The sequence below is a fragment of the Tamandua tetradactyla genome, chromosome 3 (genome assembly GCF_023851605.1).
Source record: "Tamandua tetradactyla isolate mTamTet1 chromosome 3, mTamTet1.pri, whole genome shotgun sequence".
In the NCBI taxonomy this organism is placed as follows: domain Eukaryota; kingdom Metazoa; phylum Chordata; class Mammalia; order Pilosa; family Myrmecophagidae; genus Tamandua; species Tamandua tetradactyla.
In genome coordinates this window covers 23,202,756-23,221,018 of record NC_135329.1, presented here as the reverse complement: position 1 = coordinate 23,221,018, position 18,263 = coordinate 23,202,756, and the positions used below count along the sequence as shown (strand labels likewise).

The window sequence follows — 18,263 nt, the reverse complement described above, 5'->3', positions numbered from 1 at the left end:
CACCCTGGAGTGGGGGAAGGGATGTATTTCACAGGGAATCATGAAGTCATTTGACTTACTGTAAACTGGCGAATTTCTAAGGCCACTAAAATGCAAGTGCACATGCCCAGGACAAGACCCTGAACAGAAAAGATACACAGGAGCCAGTATTTATGCCTCAGGCATGACAGGAGGACTAAACAGTGAAGGAGAGCAGCAGTCAATGCAGAGCCAATTTGCAAAGCCTGAAAAGGTTCCTTTGCATTGATTTCTTTGTTTTTGTTAGCTTCAGGCATTCAAAGAACTGAACGTTAAATCACTAGCTGGATTCACACTTAAGGAACAGACAGCCCAGAGGCTAAATTCCAAAGTTAACAGTTTATAATATTAAAATATACAATAAGCATCAAAAGACACAAGACAAACAAAGAAACAGGAAATAATGGCCCATCCAAAGAATAAGATAAAACTTCAGAAACCATCAATGAATAATAAAAGACTTTGGAAATACGAGACAAAGATTAAAAAAAAAATCTTCAATATGCTTAAAAAGATTAAGAAAAACCTGGAAAAAGAACTAATGGATATCAAGAAAAATATGAATGAACAATAAGAGAATTTCAATAAAGGGATAGAAATATAAAACAAAGCAAAACAGATCCTGGAGTTGAAGACCATAATAACAGAAATAAAATATTTCTTAGAGAGTTTCAACATCAGAATAGAGCTGGCAAAAAAAAAAGAATCAGTGAATTTATGATAACTGGAATGATTTAGGCTGAAAAGCAAAAAGAAAAGAAAGAATGCAGAAAGGTAACAGAGCCTAAGGAGCCTGTGGGACACCAACAAGTATATCAATATATTAATATGGGAGTCCCAGAAGAACAAGAAAGAGAGAAATGGACAGAAGGAATATTAAGAAAAATAACAGTTGAAAACTTTCCAATTTAAAGAATGAATACATACATTTAATAAGCCCAACAAATCCCAAACAGGATAAAGTCAAAGAGAACCATGCCCAGACACATAGTACTCAAACTGTTGAATGCCAAGGACAGGAGAGAACTCTGAAAGCTGCAAGAGAAAAGCAATTACGTTATGTATAAGGAGTCTTAATAAGATTGATGGTTGATTTTTCATCAGAAACCCTCAAGGTTATGACCTGGAAATTTCACTTCTAGATATATAACCAAAAGAACTGAAAAGCAGAGACATGAACAGATACATGCAAACCAAATAGAGTTATTATTCACAATTGCTTAAAGACGGAAGTAACCCAGGTGTCTACCAACTGATGAAGGGATGAACAAAATGTGGTATATGCATACAATGGAATATTATCCAGCCATAAAAAGGAATGAAGTTCAGATACATGTGACAACATGAATGAACCCTGAAGACATCATATTGAATGAAATAAGGCATTCACACACAAAAGGAAAATTTTGTATGATCTCACTGTTATGGAATGATTATAGTAGAGCAAATTCACATAGGTAGAATCTAGAATATAGGTTACAGAGAGGCCGTTGTGGGGTAAGGAATGGAGACTTACTGTTTAAATTGTACAGAGTTTCTACTTTGCGTAATGGAAAAGTTTTGTTAATGGATGGTGATGATGGTAGCACACCATTGTGATTGCGATTAACACCAATGAAGTATATATTTAAATGTGATGAAAAGGGGGAATGTTAGGTTGTATATATTCTACTACAATAAAAATGTTTTAAAATATAGGACTGGACAACACAAAGAAGGACCCTAATGTAAACCATGGACTATAGTTAATAGCACAAGTATAATAATATTCTTTCACCAATTGTAACAAATGTATTAAATAACAGTGAGGAGGCCTGAACCTGATAAGTCCTGAAATCTACAGGGCCCAACCTCTCCAGAACATCAGCTAGTTCCATCTCCCTACCCCATATTATTGACAGCCTCTTCCAAATGGCATAGCCCAAATACCCCTAAAGAGTGGGATAGAAATATCAAAGGTGAAGATGGAGAAGGTAGAGTTTAACAAATGAATATGATTGCTGAATCATTCAATTGTTACTTCTTTTAGTCTCCAGTATCTTAGAGCAACTAGAAGAAAAAAACTAAAATTATGGAATTGTAACACATTCCAAACTCTGAAATCTGTTCTACTATTCTGCTATGCTCTGAAATTTATTGGGTTTTTTTGTATATGTATTATTTTTCACAAAAAATTTTTTAAAAGGTTGATTGTGATGTTAAAAAAATACTTATTCCTTCTAACTTCCTACATACTGGAGCAGCAAGAAGGAAAAATCTGAGAGGATGGTATGGTAGCCCATGAAAAATTCTGGGATCTTTCCTTACTTGTTGAAGACTGCTTTGAAAACCATTGCTTTTTTTCTTTCTTTGCTTTGTATATATGTTATATTGTACAATTTAAAAAGTTAAAAAATAAAAAATAATGGGGGGAGGGTATATGGGAACTCTGTATTTTCTGTACAATTTTTCTGTAAACAAACAGCTTCTCTAATAGAAAGGAAGGAAGGAAGGAAAGAGAAGGAAGGAATGAAGGAAGAAAGAAGGGGTAAGGGGCAGAGGGAAAGGGAAAAAGCAAGAGAGCATGAAAGCAAGTGAGCAGGTAAGCAAACAAGCAAGCAAACAAGAAAAAAAGAACAATGGAGGTAAGAAGGCAGTGGACAAATATTAAAAGTGCTAAAAGAAAAACATTGTTAACCATGAATTTTATATTTGGCAAGAGTGTCTCTCAAAAATGAGGAATAGTTTAAGATATTTGCAGATAAACAAAAGTTGAGTGAGATCATCACTAGACCTGTCTTTTGGACACTAGACAGTGGACAGAAGTGGCATAAAGAAATAAAGATCTCCATTAAGGGTAGCCATATGGATAATCATAAATCCTCATACTATTGTACTGTGTTTTTAGTATGTAACACCAATTTTTACTTTTACAGGTTCTAAATTACAAATGCATAAAGAGTGATGATAAATTTATGGACAAACAATATATAGAAATATAATCTGTAACAAATACAACAAAAAGGTGAGGGAATGGAGAGGTCTAGGAACAGTGTATGTGTATAATATTGATGTTAAATTGGTATCATCTCAAACATGACTGTAACAGATTTGGAATGTTACCTCCAGGCCTCAATATAACCAGAAAGAAAATATCTGAAAAATATATATGGAAGGAAATGAGAAGGGACTCCAAAATTGTCCATTACAAAAAAGGAAATAATTACGAAAGTAGGCATTAACAGAAGAAGTAAGGGATTAAAAAAAGTAAAAGACTTACAAAGAATAAATAGCAAAGTGACAGAAGAAAGTTCTGCATTGTCAATAGTTACTTTAAATGTAAATGAATTAAACTCTCTAGTCAAAAGACAGAGAATGGCAGAATGGATACAGAAAACATGACCAAACATATGCACTTTATAAATAATGGCCTTAAATTCAAAGACAAAATTAGGTTGAAAGAGAAAAGATGGCGAAAACAATTCCATTAAAATAGTAATCAAAGAGGATCTGGGGTACCTAACTTAACATTGGATGATACAGATGTTAAGTCAAAAACTTACAAGGGACAAAGGACACTAAATACTGATAAAGGGTTCAATTTAATAAGAAGTTATAGCAATTATAAATATATGTACTCCTGAATGGAGAGCCCCCAAATAAATGAAGAAAATACTGACAGATGTTAAGGAAGAAACAGAAGTAGGAGACTTCAATAAACCACTTTAAAAAATGAATAGAACACTTAGACAAAAGACCAAAAGGAGAGAGAAAACATGAATAATACTATAAAACAACTGGACCCCAGAGTCATTACATATCAGTAAAATACACATCCTTCTCAAGTATATTTGGGTCATTCTCCAGGATAGACCATGTTAGGTCACAAAACAAGTCCCAAAAGTTCAAAAATACTGAAATCATAAAAGGTATCTTCTCTAACCACAAAAGAATGAAAACAATAACATAGGGAGAACTGGGAAATTCACAAATATGTGAAAATGAAACATTCTGAAACAAATCAATGAGTCAAAGAAGAAATCACAAGGCAAATTTGGAAATATCTTGAGGCAAATGAAAACAAAAACACAGCATATCAAAACATATAGGGCACAGAAAAAGAATTGCTGAGAGAGAAATATAAAGCCTTAAATGGTTATTAAAGAAGAAGAAAGCTCAAACCAGAGACATACCTCACAACTGGAGGAACTAGAAAAAGAAGAGCAAACTAAACCCAAAACAAGCAAAAGAAAGGAAATAACAAAGATTAGAAAGGTGATAAATGAAACAGAAAATTAAAATACAATAAAATCAACAAAACCAAAAGCTAGATATTTGAAAAGATTTAGCTAGACTGACAAAGAAGAAAGAGAGGATGCAAATAATTAAAATCAGAGATTAATAGAAAGACATTACTACTGAAACCACAGAAACATTGAATGATTATATAAATATATTGTGAATAACTGTATGTCAAGGAATGAGATAACCCAGAAAAAAAAATGGACAAATTCCTGGAAAAACTTAAACCACTTATACTGATTCAAGAAAAAATAGAAGATTTCAGCAGACCAATAACAAGTGAAGAGATCAAATCAGCAATCAAAAATTTTCCAACAAAGAAAAGCCCAGGACCAGACAGATTCATCAGTGAATTTTGCCAAATGTTCCAAAAAGAATGAACACGAATCCTGCTCACAGTCTTCAAAAAAATTTAAGAGGAGAAATACTTTCTAACTTATTCTAAGAAACCAACATCACCCTATTAATGAAGTCAGATAAAGGTACCAAAAGCAAAGAAAATTGTACACCAATATCCTTAATGAGTATAGATGCAAAAATCCTCAAGAAAATATTAGCAAACAGAATCCAACAGCACATTAAAGAAATTATATACTATGATCAAGTGGGAATTATCCCAGGTATGCAAGGGTATTCAACATAAGAATATCAATTAATTAATTAATGTAATATTAATTAATTAATTAATGTGATATACTCTATTAATATAATGCAGGAATAAAACACATGATTACCTCAATTGAAAAGGCATTTGACAAAATCTAGCATGCTCTCATGATAAAAACACTTAGAAAACTAGGAATAGAAGGAGACTTCCTCAATATGATAAAGGGCATATATGAAAACCCCACATTCAACATCATACTCAGTAGTGAAAGACTGAAAGCTTTCCCTCTAAAATCAGGAACCTGACAAGGATGCCCACTGTCACTACTGTTATTCAACAAGGTACTGGAAATTCTAGACAGAGTAATTAGGAAAAAAAGAAAGAAAGACAGAAAGGAAGGATAGAAGGGCATCCAGATTGGAAAAGGAGAATTAAAACTCCCCCTATTTGAAGATAACATAATTCTATTTACAGAAAAATGCTGAAAAATCCACAGCAAAGGTATTAGAGTTAATAAAATGGAATTCAGCAAAGGGGCAGGGTACAAGATCAATGTGTGAAAATCAATAGGCAAAAATCAACAATTTCATTTTCAATAGCAAATAAAAGAATCAAATATCTAGGAATACATTTAACCAAGGATGTAAAGGATTTGTACATGAAAACTATAAAACACTGCTGAAAGGAACCAAAGAAGACCTAAATAAATTGAAGGACATTCTGTGTTCATGGGTAGGAAGAATAAATATTGTTAAGATGTCAATTCTATCCAAGCTGATTTATAGTTTCAACACAATACCAATCAAATTCCAGCAGCCTTCTTTGTAGAAAATTATCGAATTTATATAGTATAGTAAATGGCCCTGAATAGCCAAAACCATCTTGAAAATGAAAAAAGAAGTAGGAGGACACACATTTCTCAATTTTAAAACATATTACAAAGCTACTGTAATCAAAACAGCACGATCTGGTATAAGAACAGACAGCAACCAATGGAAGCAATGTGAGAGTTCAGAACAAGCTCTCACATCTATGGCCAACTGATTCTTAATAAGGGTGCCAAGTCCACTCAAGTGGGAAAGAATAGTTTCTTCAATAGTATATGGTGCTGGGAAAACTGGATATCCATACGCAAAAGAATGAAGCCACCTTTACCCCTACCTCACACCAAATACAAAAATTAACTCAAAATGGATCAAAAGCCTAAACACAAGAATCAAAACTGTAAAATTCTTAGAAGAGAATTTATAGAAGCACCTTCCTGACCCTGTGTTAGGCAGTGGTTTCTCAGACTTTACACCAAAATCATGAACAAAAAAATTAAGATAAATGGGATTCCATTAAAATTTAAATCATTTGTGCATTAATGGACTTTATCAGAAAAAATTTAAAAGGCAACCTTTAGAATAGAAGAAAGCCACATATCTGGTAAGGGTTTAATATCCAGAATATAAAAAAAAATCCTACAAGTCAACAACATAACAATCACCAAATTAAAAAATGGGCAAAAACCTGAATAGATATTTCTCCAAAGAAGATACACAAATGGCCAAAAAGCACATGAAATGGTGCTCAACATCATTAACCATTGGGGAAATGCAAATCAAAACCACAATGCTATTCCATTTCACACCCATTAGAATATTATTTAAAAAAAAAACAGAAAACAACAAATGTTGGAGAGGATGTGGAGAAACAGGAACACCCATTCACTGTTTGTGGGAATATAAGAGGTTGCAGCTGTTGTGGAAGACAATTTGTCGGCTCCTCAGACAGCTGCTGTGGAAAACAGATTGGCATTTCCTCAGAAAGCTAAGCATAGAATTACAATATAACCTGGCAATGACTTCTGGGTACATATTCAAAAGAATTGAAAACTGGGACTTGAACAGATATTTTCATAGTGATATTCACAGTGGCATTATTCACAACTACAAAAAGATGGAAGCAACCCCAGTGCTGATTAACTGATGTATGGATACACAAAATGTGGTAGATAAACACAATAGAGTATTATTCCGCCACAAAAAGTAATGAAGCTCTGATACATGCAACAGCATAGATGGACCTTGAAGACATCATGTTGAGTGAAATAAGCCAGACATAAAAGGAGAAATACTGTATAATCTCACAGATATGAAATAATCAGAATAAGAAAATTCATAGAGTAGAAGACTAGAATACAGGTTATCAGGAGCTGGGGAAGGGGTAGGGAATTGGGAGTTAATGCTTAAATGGTACAGAGTTTCTCAATGTATCAAAATAGATCAATAGTGTTTAAAATTACCCTCTGACTTAGTAGTTCTCTCCTGAGAGTTTGTTCCAAAGATACAAATACTAGATGCTCATTCATTCAACAAATTAATTTAACCAATAGTTTTTAAGCATCTCAGTGAATAAAACATGTCCCCAGATCATGGAGATTCTGTTCCAATGGGCAAGAAAAGCAATAATAAATACATGAAAAATCAGATGTGGATAAATATTATGAAAAAAAAAAAAAAAAAGCAGGGCATGTGGGTAAAATGATAAGAGATTTTAATTTGGAGAAACTAACCAGGGAAGAAAAACCTCTGAAGAGAAGACATGAACGAAGAAACGATACAATCCTTTATATAAACAGATGGATATATAAGAAAAGAAGAAACAGTAAGTGCAAACGTTCTGGGATGGAATCTCCCAAACATTCCCAATACAGTCACCATCATACTGAATATTAGTTAAAAGCCTTGTTTCTAGTCAAAGAAATGTGTTTCTGGTCAAAGAAATGTGAAGTTTTTTTTTTTTAATCTGCTACTGTGCCAATTTGAATCTATTATGTACCCCAGGAAAGCCATGTTTTAATCTTGATCCAATCTTGTGGGGGCAGATTTTTCTTTTAATTCTAATTCAATACTGTAGGTTGGAAACTTTTTATTTTGGGGGGTACATGGTTTGGGAATTAAACCTAGGTCTCCAGCATAGAAGGCGAGCATTCTACTACTGAATCACCCATGTACGCTGGAAATTTTTTATCAGATTATCTCCACAGCAATGTGGTATGCCCAATTGTGGGTGTGGCCTTTTGATTAGAAGGAGATATGACTCTGTCCATTCAAGGTGGGTTTTGATTAGTTTACTGGAGCCCTTTAAAATGGAAACATTTTGAAGAAACGAAGAAACCTTAGAGTCAACAGAAACACTTGGACAACGAGTGCTTCAGAGCTGACAGAGACAAGGATGCTTGGAGAGCAAGTGACAGAGCCCACACAGTGGGACACCTTGGAGATTAGAAAACGCCCCCGGGGAAACCTTATGAAACGAGAAGCCAGGAGAAAAAGCTAGCAGATGTCTCTATGTGCCTTCCCAGCTGACAGAGGGGTCCAGAAGCCAAAGATCTCAGCAGAAGCCAGCCATGTGCCTTCCTAGCTGACAGAAGTGTTCCGGACCGGCTCAGCCTTTCATGAGTGAAGGTAACCTTTTGTTGGTGTTTAGTTTGGACATTTTCTTGGCATTAGAACTGTAAACTTGTCATTTTTTTAAACATATTTATTTTTACAGCTTTTTTTTTTGCATGGACAAGGGCCGGGAATTGAACCCAGGTCTCCAGCATGGCAGGCAAGAGCTCTGCCTTCTGAGCCACCACAGCCCGTAAACTTGTAACTTATTAAATCCTCCTTTTAAAATCCATTCCATTTCTGATATATTGCATTCCAGCAGCTTAACAAACTAATACAGTTAATTTTTGACTTTCAGAAACTGTTTACTTTTATATTAAACTAGTCGACAATTACAGTATTATTTATGTTGGGAACAGTCTAAATGTCCTACAGTTGTTAATAAATTGGCTGCATGTGATAGAACAGCCATAAGATAGAATACTTCAAAGACTTTAAAATGGATGAACAGATAGAATGGTATGGCAAATAAAGCAAGATGTTAAAAGTTGGTGGATTTGAGTTTACAGGTAGGAGATATGTTTGGAGTTCTCTTATGGGTTTTGTACTATTTTTGCAAATGTTCCATATATATGTTTGAAATTATTTCAAAATTTAAAAATTAAAATAAAATAGGAAAAAATTTTAAAAAAACTTTAAAATAGCATTTTAAATCACTTTAAAAATATTTAATGCTATGCTAAAATGCTATGCTAATGAAAAGAGCAATTTATTAATCAGTAAATATAATATGAGCCCAATTTTATTTAAAAAAATATATACAGATCTATATTTGCATCATTTCATGATAGGTTTTCCTATATACAGAAAAAAGAATGGAAGACTATATCCCAAATAAGTGATTACAATAGTGACTACCTGTACATGATGCAATTATGGGCAACTTTTATGTTCTTTGGATTCTCTTTGTTTTCCAAATATTCCAAATTTATTGTTTTATAAATGTAAGAAAGCCCAAAGTTATTTCCAAAATAAATGCCTGAAAGATGGATTTTGGTTTGTACCAGAAAAAAAAAAAAAACAAAACAGGAAACATTTCAGTTTTATTAGCTTTTTTCTTCTTTTTGATTCACTTTGGGACAGGTTAATAGCTAACTAAAAGATTCTAGACAGTGATTATACTTACATTCCTGTTTGAAGGTGAAGTATTCTGTAAGATGCCTGCATTCATGATTTCCTCGAAGCAGAAACAATGTTTTAGGATGATTAATCTTTAAACTCCATAAATACAGCACACACTACAAGACAAATTCAAGGATAAAATTATGAAGCAATAAACTTGATAACTTCTGCTAAGAGTAAAGGCTATACCCATAGTACTTATGAATAAAAAGTAGCAGAAATCATAAACAATAACATTCACAGTATACTTGACAAACACGTAATAAACATACTCAGTTCAAAATCCAAAACCATGATACTGGTTAACTAAATAAAAAATTATACAATAATGTTTCTTAAAGGTACGTCTACATATTCCTAGTGATCCCTAGGGTCTAATCTACTAAATAGTCTAAAAGTTCAGTAAGTCTCATAAGAAAAAGCATGGAACAATTTTGTTTATAAAAAAATTTTTTAACCTGAAAAGTAAGATTATGATTTTTTTCTTTGAAAAAGAAAGAAAAAAGAAAGTCATGCACATTCTATAAGGACTGCCTTAATCAGTTTGTCTTATCTAACATTCAATTAACAGTGATCACTTTACCATTTCTTAAAAAAGAAAAAAATATGCTTGAATGTGCTGGTACAGAAAGACTTCTAAAATGTATTATCAGGTGAAAAAAAGCATGATATAGAGTGTGGACTCTTTCGTAAACATTTTAAAAGTGTATTTAACTATATAAATATGAATATACATGTAACTGTTTTTTCCTACAAGAAATTGTTAATAGCAGTTATTTCTGGGAAGAAGGACTTCAAGGTGTGGAGGAGACTTTGACTTTTTATTTATTATCTTTCTGTACTACTTCATTTTTAACCTTATAGCTGCATTACTTTTATTTAAAAAAATTATCAACAAGGATTATCTGAGTAGGAAGATTATGAACAACTTTTAATTTCTGTCTTTAGAATACCTTTGTATCTAAAACAATTTCCAATAAATGACATATTATAAACACATAAACCTCAGCGTGCCATTTGTTTAAATTACCATTATCTTCATGTCCTTTACATGTTATTTACATTGCTAAATCAGTATTTTTTGTTGTTAGTATCATGCTGTGTTACATTTCTTTTCACGAAATGGATCAGTAGTTCAAAAGTAATTTAATAAATCAAAATGGAAATGAAATAGTAACAAATATTATAGTTAAGAATAATGTGACAAAAAGTGAAGAGGATTACAGAAGTATAGAATGCGTATCTATATATGCTGGGAAATTTAATATGCAGAGGTCCATGCCTTTCAGCAACAAGGATATCACATTCCAAAGCTGTAAGTTTTCATGTTTTAGAATAGAATTAAAGCAATGGTGTCCAGACAATAAATCACCTTTTGCCATGGTGCCATATATACATGAGAGAGAAATATTCATTTTTCTGTTCATTTTAGCCATCACAACCCATGTTACAATGAAGAGTTTCTCACTTATTTAAGGAAGATTGGAAAAGATTCGATTGGATTAATACATCAAGTCCTGGAAGAATTCCAATAAAAAGATCTATACCTGAATGCCAATCAACACGCTCCTTTATTCAAAGAGAACAATAGGTGATCAATGACATACTCTTAATTATGTTTCAGTGCTGAACCAAAATAGGGGAATCTAAATTCAATTACATTGTGGCTAATATGTTACATGTTTGTCAAAGACATGAACAGCAAATGTAAGATCCTGCTTTTCCACATTGATGGCTATCAAGAGTAAAGGTGTCCCAAGAGTTCTGAAATTGAGCAAGATAAAAAATCTTCTTTGTCACACCTTATGTGCCCTGTCTCAGAGAGCACATCTGTGGAGAGCCAGGTCCAAGGGCAGTAGCATGGCAGGAACTGAGCTGAACAGACACCAAAGTCGGCAGGGGTGCAGTGGGTCAACAAGAGACCACATAAAGGTGCCAGGACCATAAGTATCACTGAAACACAATGCAGAAGAGAAAAACAAGAGTGAAAACAGTGCCAAAGATAATATTGATCTTGATGCCTTAGTTGCAGAAAGAGAAGGAGCTGGTTCTGCCAAGGAACAGGAACCTCATAAGTTAAAGAGGGGAGGGTGGGCCGCGGTGGCTCAGCAGGCAGAGTTCTTGCCTGCCATGCCAGAGACCTGGGTTCGAGTCCCAGTGCCTGCCCATGCAAAAAAAATAAAAAGAAAAGTTAAAGGGGGGTAATAAAGTTAAAGGGGGAAAAAAGAATGACTTTGATGAAGATGCTATCCTGAAAGAACTGGAAGAATTATCTTTAGAAGCTCAAAGCATCAAAACTGACAAACTGCTGTAGTAACGCCAGCAGAAAATAATGAAGAAGAATCTATCTAAACAAGAGAATAAAAAGAAAGGACAGAAGCAAAAAGTTTTGATGATAATAATAGTGACGACTTGGATGATAAAGATCCAAAATAAAAAAAGATAGTGAAACCAAAAATGGAAATGTACTCTGAGAATGATGATGATGATGATTTTAATAAAAAAGCTAAAAAATCAAATAAAAAGTGGGATGGGTCAGAAGAAGATGAGGATATCAGTACAAGAATTAAAGAACATTCCAGAGTAAATTCTTCAGGTAAAAGTGGTGATGAATCAGATGAGTTTCTGCAGTCCAGAAAAGGACAGAAAAAAATAAAATAAGTTAGGTCCTAATGTAGAAAGTAGAAATGAAGATGATGACTCCTCCTTCAAAATTAAGACAGTGACCCAAAAGAATGCAGAAAACAAAGAGCATGAGGGAAAAAAAAAAAGCAAGATGAAGAAAAGGTAAAACTACAGAAAACAAAGAGCATGAAGGGAAAAAAAGCAAGATGAAGAGAAGGCAAAACTACAGAAACAAAGAAAAAGAAGAATTAGAAACAGGTAAAAAGGATCAGAGAAAACAAAAAGAATTTCTAAAGAAATCTGAAGAGGAAGCTGTAAAATCTAAAATGACTCTTGATGCTGGAGCAACAATTGTTTCTGACGAAAAAGGAGAGATTCCCACAGCTGCAGAAGATGACAATGAAGGAGACAAAGGGAAAAAAGATAAGAAGGAAAAGAAAGGAAAAAGAGAAGAAAAAAGGACCTAGCAAAGCCACAGTTAAAGCTCTGGCTAAGCTTAAAGAAGAAAGGAGAAGTGAAAGAATGTATAAAATGACCTGAAGAATTAGAAGCCAAGCGTGGAGAAGAAGCACGATTAGAACAAGCAAGAGAGAAAGGAAAAAGCAAAAAGAAAGAAAAGAGTGCTTGAAAAAAGAAGGGAAACATTTAACTAAATCCCAGAGAGAATCCAGAGCAAGAGCCGAAGCTATCCTTAAAATTTTACAAGCTCAGGGTGTTGAAGTGCTATTAAAAGGCTCTGCAAAAGAAAAAGTCAATTCATGAAGGTTAAAAAAAAAAAAAAAAGCTAGCACAGCTGCTAGAAAATAAAGAAGTGTCCGAACCCATAGAATGAAGTGCTGCTGTAGAAGTTGTGGAAAAATAAGTACCATGAAAAGAAGAGACACCACCTCCTACTGAACCAGAAGAGAGAGAAGAAACCGACGACGCTGGATTGGATGATTGGGAAGCTATGGCCAGTGATGAGGATAGAGGAAAAAGAAGGAAATACAGTACACATAGAAGTAAAAGAAAACTCTGAAGAGGAAGAGGAAGAAGAACAGGAAGAAGATATGGTAAAGAAGAAGAGGAAGGAGAAAGTCAAGGCGTGAAGATGATGAAAAAATTTCAGATGAGAAAGGTGCAGGAAAATAAGATAAAAAGACAAGTAAAGAAATGAGGTCAGAATCTGAATCTGACTCTGATGACAATCAAACCAAAGAAGTAAGGGTTTATGACAAAGCACAACAGAGGACTGAGAAATGAAGACTTAAATACAGTAAAAATATAAATACAGAAAAGCTAAGAGCCCCTGTTATCTGTGTACTTGGACATGTGGACACAAGGAAGACAAAAATTCTGGATAAGCTCCGTCACACCCATATGCAGAATGGTGAAGCAAGTGAATCACACAACAAATTGGGGCTACTAATGTTCCCCTTGAAGCTATTAATGAACAAACTAAGATGATTAAAATTTTTGAGAGAATGTATGGAGGTTTCCAGGAATGCTGATTTTAGACACTCTGGGCATGAGTCTTTCAGTAATCTGAGAAACAAAGGAAGCTCTCTGTTCTAGTTTGCTAGTTGCTGGAATGCAATATACCAGAAATTGAATGGCTTTTAAAACAGGGAATTTAGTAAGTTTCTAATTTACAGTTCTAAGGCCAAGAAAATGTCCCAATTACAAGTCTATAGAAATGTCCAATCTAAGGTATCCAGGGAAAGATACCTTGATTCAAGGCCGATGAAGTTCAGGGTTTCTCTCTCAAGTGAGAAGGCACATGGTAAACACAGTCAGAGTTTCTCTCTCGTGTGGAAAGGCACATGGTGAACACGGTCAGGGATTCTCTCTCAGCTGGAAGGGTATATGGCAAACATGGCATCATCTGCTAACTTTCTCTCCTGGCTTCTGGTTTCATGAAGCCCCCCGGGAGGGATTTTTCTTCTTCATCTCCAAAGGTCGTTGGCTGGTGGACTCTCTGCTTCATGGTACTGCAGCATTCTCTGCTCTCTCTGAATCTCTCTCCCATTCTTCAAAATGTTTCCTCTTTTATAGGACTCCAGTAAACCAATCAAGACCCACCCAAATGGGTGGAGACATGTCATCACCTAATCCAGTTTAACAACCACTCTTGACTAAATCACATCATCCAGGGAGATGATCTGATTACAGTTTCAAACACACAGTATTGAATAGGGATTATTCTACCTTGATGAAATGGGATTTTGATTAAAACATGGCTTTTCTAGAGGACATACATCCTTTCAAACCAGCACACTCTCTTTTTGATATTGCCATTTTAGTTGTTGGTATTATGCATGGTTTGGAGTCCCAGAAAATTGAATCTATCAACCTTCAGATATTAAAAAAAATGTCCCTTCATTGTAGCATTCAATAAGATAGGTTGCATGATTGGAAAAAGAGCCCTGAGTCTGATGTGGTGGCTACTTCAAAGAAGCAGAAAGAGCTTTTGTATTTTTGTATTCTTCATCAATACAAAAGATGAATTTGAGGAGTGAGCAAAAGCTATTATTGTAGAATTTGCACAACAGGGCTTGAGTGCTGCTCTATATTATGAGAATAAAGACCACTGCACTTTCTTGTCCTTCTACTTTCTGCACATTTCTGGTGATGGCATGGGAAGTCTGATATAACTTCTTGTTGAGCTAACTCAAACAATGTTGAGCAAGAGACTTGCACACTGTGAATCACTGAGAGCTCAGGTGATGGGGGTTAAAGCTCTCCCAGGAATGGGCACCACTATAGACATAATATTGATCAATGGATGTTTGAAGAAGGAGATATCATCATTGTCCTAGGAGTACAAGGGCTCACTGTAACTCTGATTTGAGGCCTCCTATGAAGGAATTACAAGTGAAAAACCAGTATGAAAAGCATAAAGAAGTAGAAGCAACTCAAGGGGTAAAGATTCTTGGAAAAGACCTGGAGAAAACACTGACTGGTTTACCCCGTCTGGTTGCTTATAAAGAAGATGAAATCCCAGTTCTTAAAGATGAATTGCTCCATGAGTTAAAACAGATACTCAATGCTATCAAGTTAGAAAAATAGGGAATCTACATCCAGACATTGATGCTGGGCTGTTTTAGAAGCTCTAGTTGAATTTCTGAAAATGTCAGAAGTGTCCTATGCAGGAATTAATATTGGCCTATTCCATAAAAAAGACTTCATGAATGCTTCAGTGATGTTGAAACATGATCCTCAGTATGCAGTCATTTTGGTCTTTGATGTGAGAATCTGAGTGGGATGTACAGGAAATGGCGGATAGTTTAGAAATCAGAATTTTTAGTGCAGAAATTAATTATCATCTATCTGATGCCTTCACAAAATATAGAAATGACTACAAGAAACAGAAACAGGAAGAATTTAAGCACATAGCAGTATCTCCCTGCAAGATGAAAATTCCCCCTCAGCATATTTTCAATTTTCGAGACCTGATAGTGATGGGAGTCACTGTGGCGGCAGGTCAGGTGAAGCATGGCACACCCCATCTGACCTATAACTTTAGTTTTACTCCTGTACTTTCTCTAATGGGGAAACTCTAAAAGGCACACCCAAGAAAATTTTTGTTGATATTGGAATAGTAACAAGTATTGAAATTAACCAACCACAAACAAGTGGATGTTGCAAAAAAAAAAAGGACAAAAAGTTTGTGTTAAAATAGAACCTATCCCTGGTGAATCTCCCAAAATACATGGAAGACATTTGAAGCTACAACATTCTTGTCAGTAAGATCAGCCAGCAGCCCACTGATGCACTCAAAGACTGGTTTAGAGATGAAATGAAGAAAAGTGACTGGCAGCTTATTATGGAGCTGAACAAAGTATTTGAAATCATCTAATTTTTCCACATGGGGGAAGGAAATGAGATAAACGCAATATTATGTTGTAATATTACTTACAAAAATATGGAAAACTATAGAATAGATGTATTTGGAAACTGATGACTTAAATATGGAATGTTTCTATGAGAAACCAAGAAACTTACGCAGGTTTCACAGTGGTCAGTTATATATCCCACAGTCCAATGTGCCTGTTACCTTGCCCACTCCTTTACCCACCTTCTCTACTGGCCGCTGTTTAAAGTTTGCCCTTTCCGAAATTTGAACTTAATCTAAAGCTCTTTCAATTTTATACTGATTAAGTCAGTACTGTAGTATTTGATTAATCTAGCTTCTAAAGATTGTGATTCTTGAACTTTTTTGAAGATGAAATACTTCTTTATTTATACATATTCTTCCAGTGGTGATTTTTTCCAGCCTTCTTTTGCCATGTGCCCTTAGGAAATTTTTTTTTTTTTTTTGCATGGGCAGGACCTTGGAATTGAACCCAGGTCTCCAGCTTGGCAGGCATGAATTCTTGCCACTGAGCCACCGTTGCACTGTCTCCTAGGAATTTCTTAAAATAGAAAAATTAGGCATTATGATATTTCTCTATCTGCTTCGTGTGAAAGCACGATGTGAGGTATAGCTGGCTGCTTCTTACTGCTTGCTTGCTGTAATTATTACAATTTGGAACTACCAATAAAGATAACAGACATTGAAAAAAATTTCTTTGTAACTATGAGTAAAGACAATTTATATACATTTAAATGACTTCCTGCGATGGCATATCTCATTGCTATTTCCAAGTTGAAACCTGGAATCTAGTAGATATTGAATGTGATATCCTTATTGCTTTCAAAGTTGACTAAGGAGAGAGTAAACTTCATAGAAATCATTCCTTGATTTCTGATTCCATGTACTATTCAAATATCTAGAACTTTCTGACAAAGCCACCAAACACACATACAGATATATAACTCCATCTGACCTATAACTTTAGTTTTACTCCTGTACTTTATTTAATGGGGAAACACTAAAAGCATCATGACTAAGATCAAGAATAAAGCAAGGATATCCACTCTCTTGGCTACAATTCAAACACTGTACTAGAGTTTGAGACAATGGAATTAGACAAAAGAAATCAATTAGAGGCTTAAGAATGAATTGAGAAGAAATAGAACTATTCTAGTTGAAGACGATATATGGTAATATATGTGACCCATAACTGACTTAGTTTTATCCTCAGACAATAATTTATATATCTAATAATGATCACCATTGCCAAAGTAGTCTCTTTGGAATGTGACATGCTAATACATAGTATAATTCCATAACTCACACTATGTGGTAAATTGTATTATTGCTCCCAACTCTTGTTTTCTCCTGTAAAGAAGATTACATATTTACACTATTTTCCATGTGGCTTCCAATGTCTTCCCATAAACAGAGTATACTTTTCCGTATCATGTCAGGCTTGGCCATGTGACATGCTTTGGGCAGGAGGATGTGACTAGATGAACTGTACACTATGTCCATACGGAAGCTTTAAATGCTTTAACACGGTTCAATTTGGCCTCTCATATTTTTGCTTTCTGTAATGAGAACAGCATGTTCTAAAGGGTGGCTGTTCATTCAGTCCTGGAATGAGTAGACACGTGGAACAGAGCCGAGGATTGCTGAGCAGAGTCTAATGAAGCCAAGAAAAACTACAGCCAGTCTACAGCCTATGCACTGCATAAGGGAGAAATAAATCTTTGTTGTTATTTAAGAAAAAAAAAATAGCAAAGAAAACAATGAAAAAGTGTAATTACAAGGGGGATGTGGCACTCTCAGAGGTTTAAATGGTTATAAAGTCTTATAATTAATTAAACAATTATTATTAGCAGTGCTAATCGTACATATGTAGATTAGCATACTAGTGAAATAAGATAATCCAGAAATAGATTCAAGTACACATGAAAATTTTTGTAAATAATAAAGGTAGCATCTCAAATCACTGTAGTAAAGAAGGACTTCTTAATTAATGGCACTGGACAATAGGGTACTATTTCAAAACAGATAAATAACAGGTCTTACTTCACACCAAAAAAAATGAACAAATGGATTAGGAATATAAATGTGTAAAAAGAAAAAAAAAAAGAACTCATGGAACAAAATACAAATAAGTTGTTCCCAAGCCTCAGTGGATACTTTCTAGTTAATCTAAAAACTCAACGGCCACAGTAGCGATTCACACACCTAATACTCAGATCTTGTTTTTTGAAACCATTTGTCCCAACAAAAGGAACCACGACATGGAGGAACAATGGTCATTCTAGATAAGGAAAATACAAAATGAATCTGAAGGATAAGA

At 34.5% G+C, this 18,263-nt stretch overlaps 1 protein-coding gene and 3 pseudogenes across 5 annotated transcripts in view; 3 read left to right on the top strand and 1 right to left on the bottom strand.

Moving 5' to 3' along the window:
* PPP3CC (protein phosphatase 3 catalytic subunit gamma) overlaps positions 1–18,263 on the bottom strand; it is a 179,700-nt gene that overhangs the window by 106,946 nt on the left and 54,491 nt on the right. For all 5 annotated transcript variants that reach the window (XM_077152751.1, XM_077152753.1, XM_077152752.1 and 2 more), the window contains exon 4: positions 9,470–9,581. In XM_077152751.1, coding sequence (XP_077008866.1) covers positions 9,470–9,581 — 112 coding nt within the window. The remainder of the gene's footprint in view (positions 1–9,469; positions 9,582–18,263) is intronic.
* Positions 9,794–12,264, top strand: LOC143676700 (eukaryotic translation initiation factor 5B pseudogene; annotated as a pseudogene).
* LOC143676699 (eukaryotic translation initiation factor 5B pseudogene) lies at positions 12,282–13,644 on the top strand (annotated as a pseudogene).
* On the top strand, positions 14,096–15,857 carry LOC143677123 (eukaryotic translation initiation factor 5B pseudogene; annotated as a pseudogene).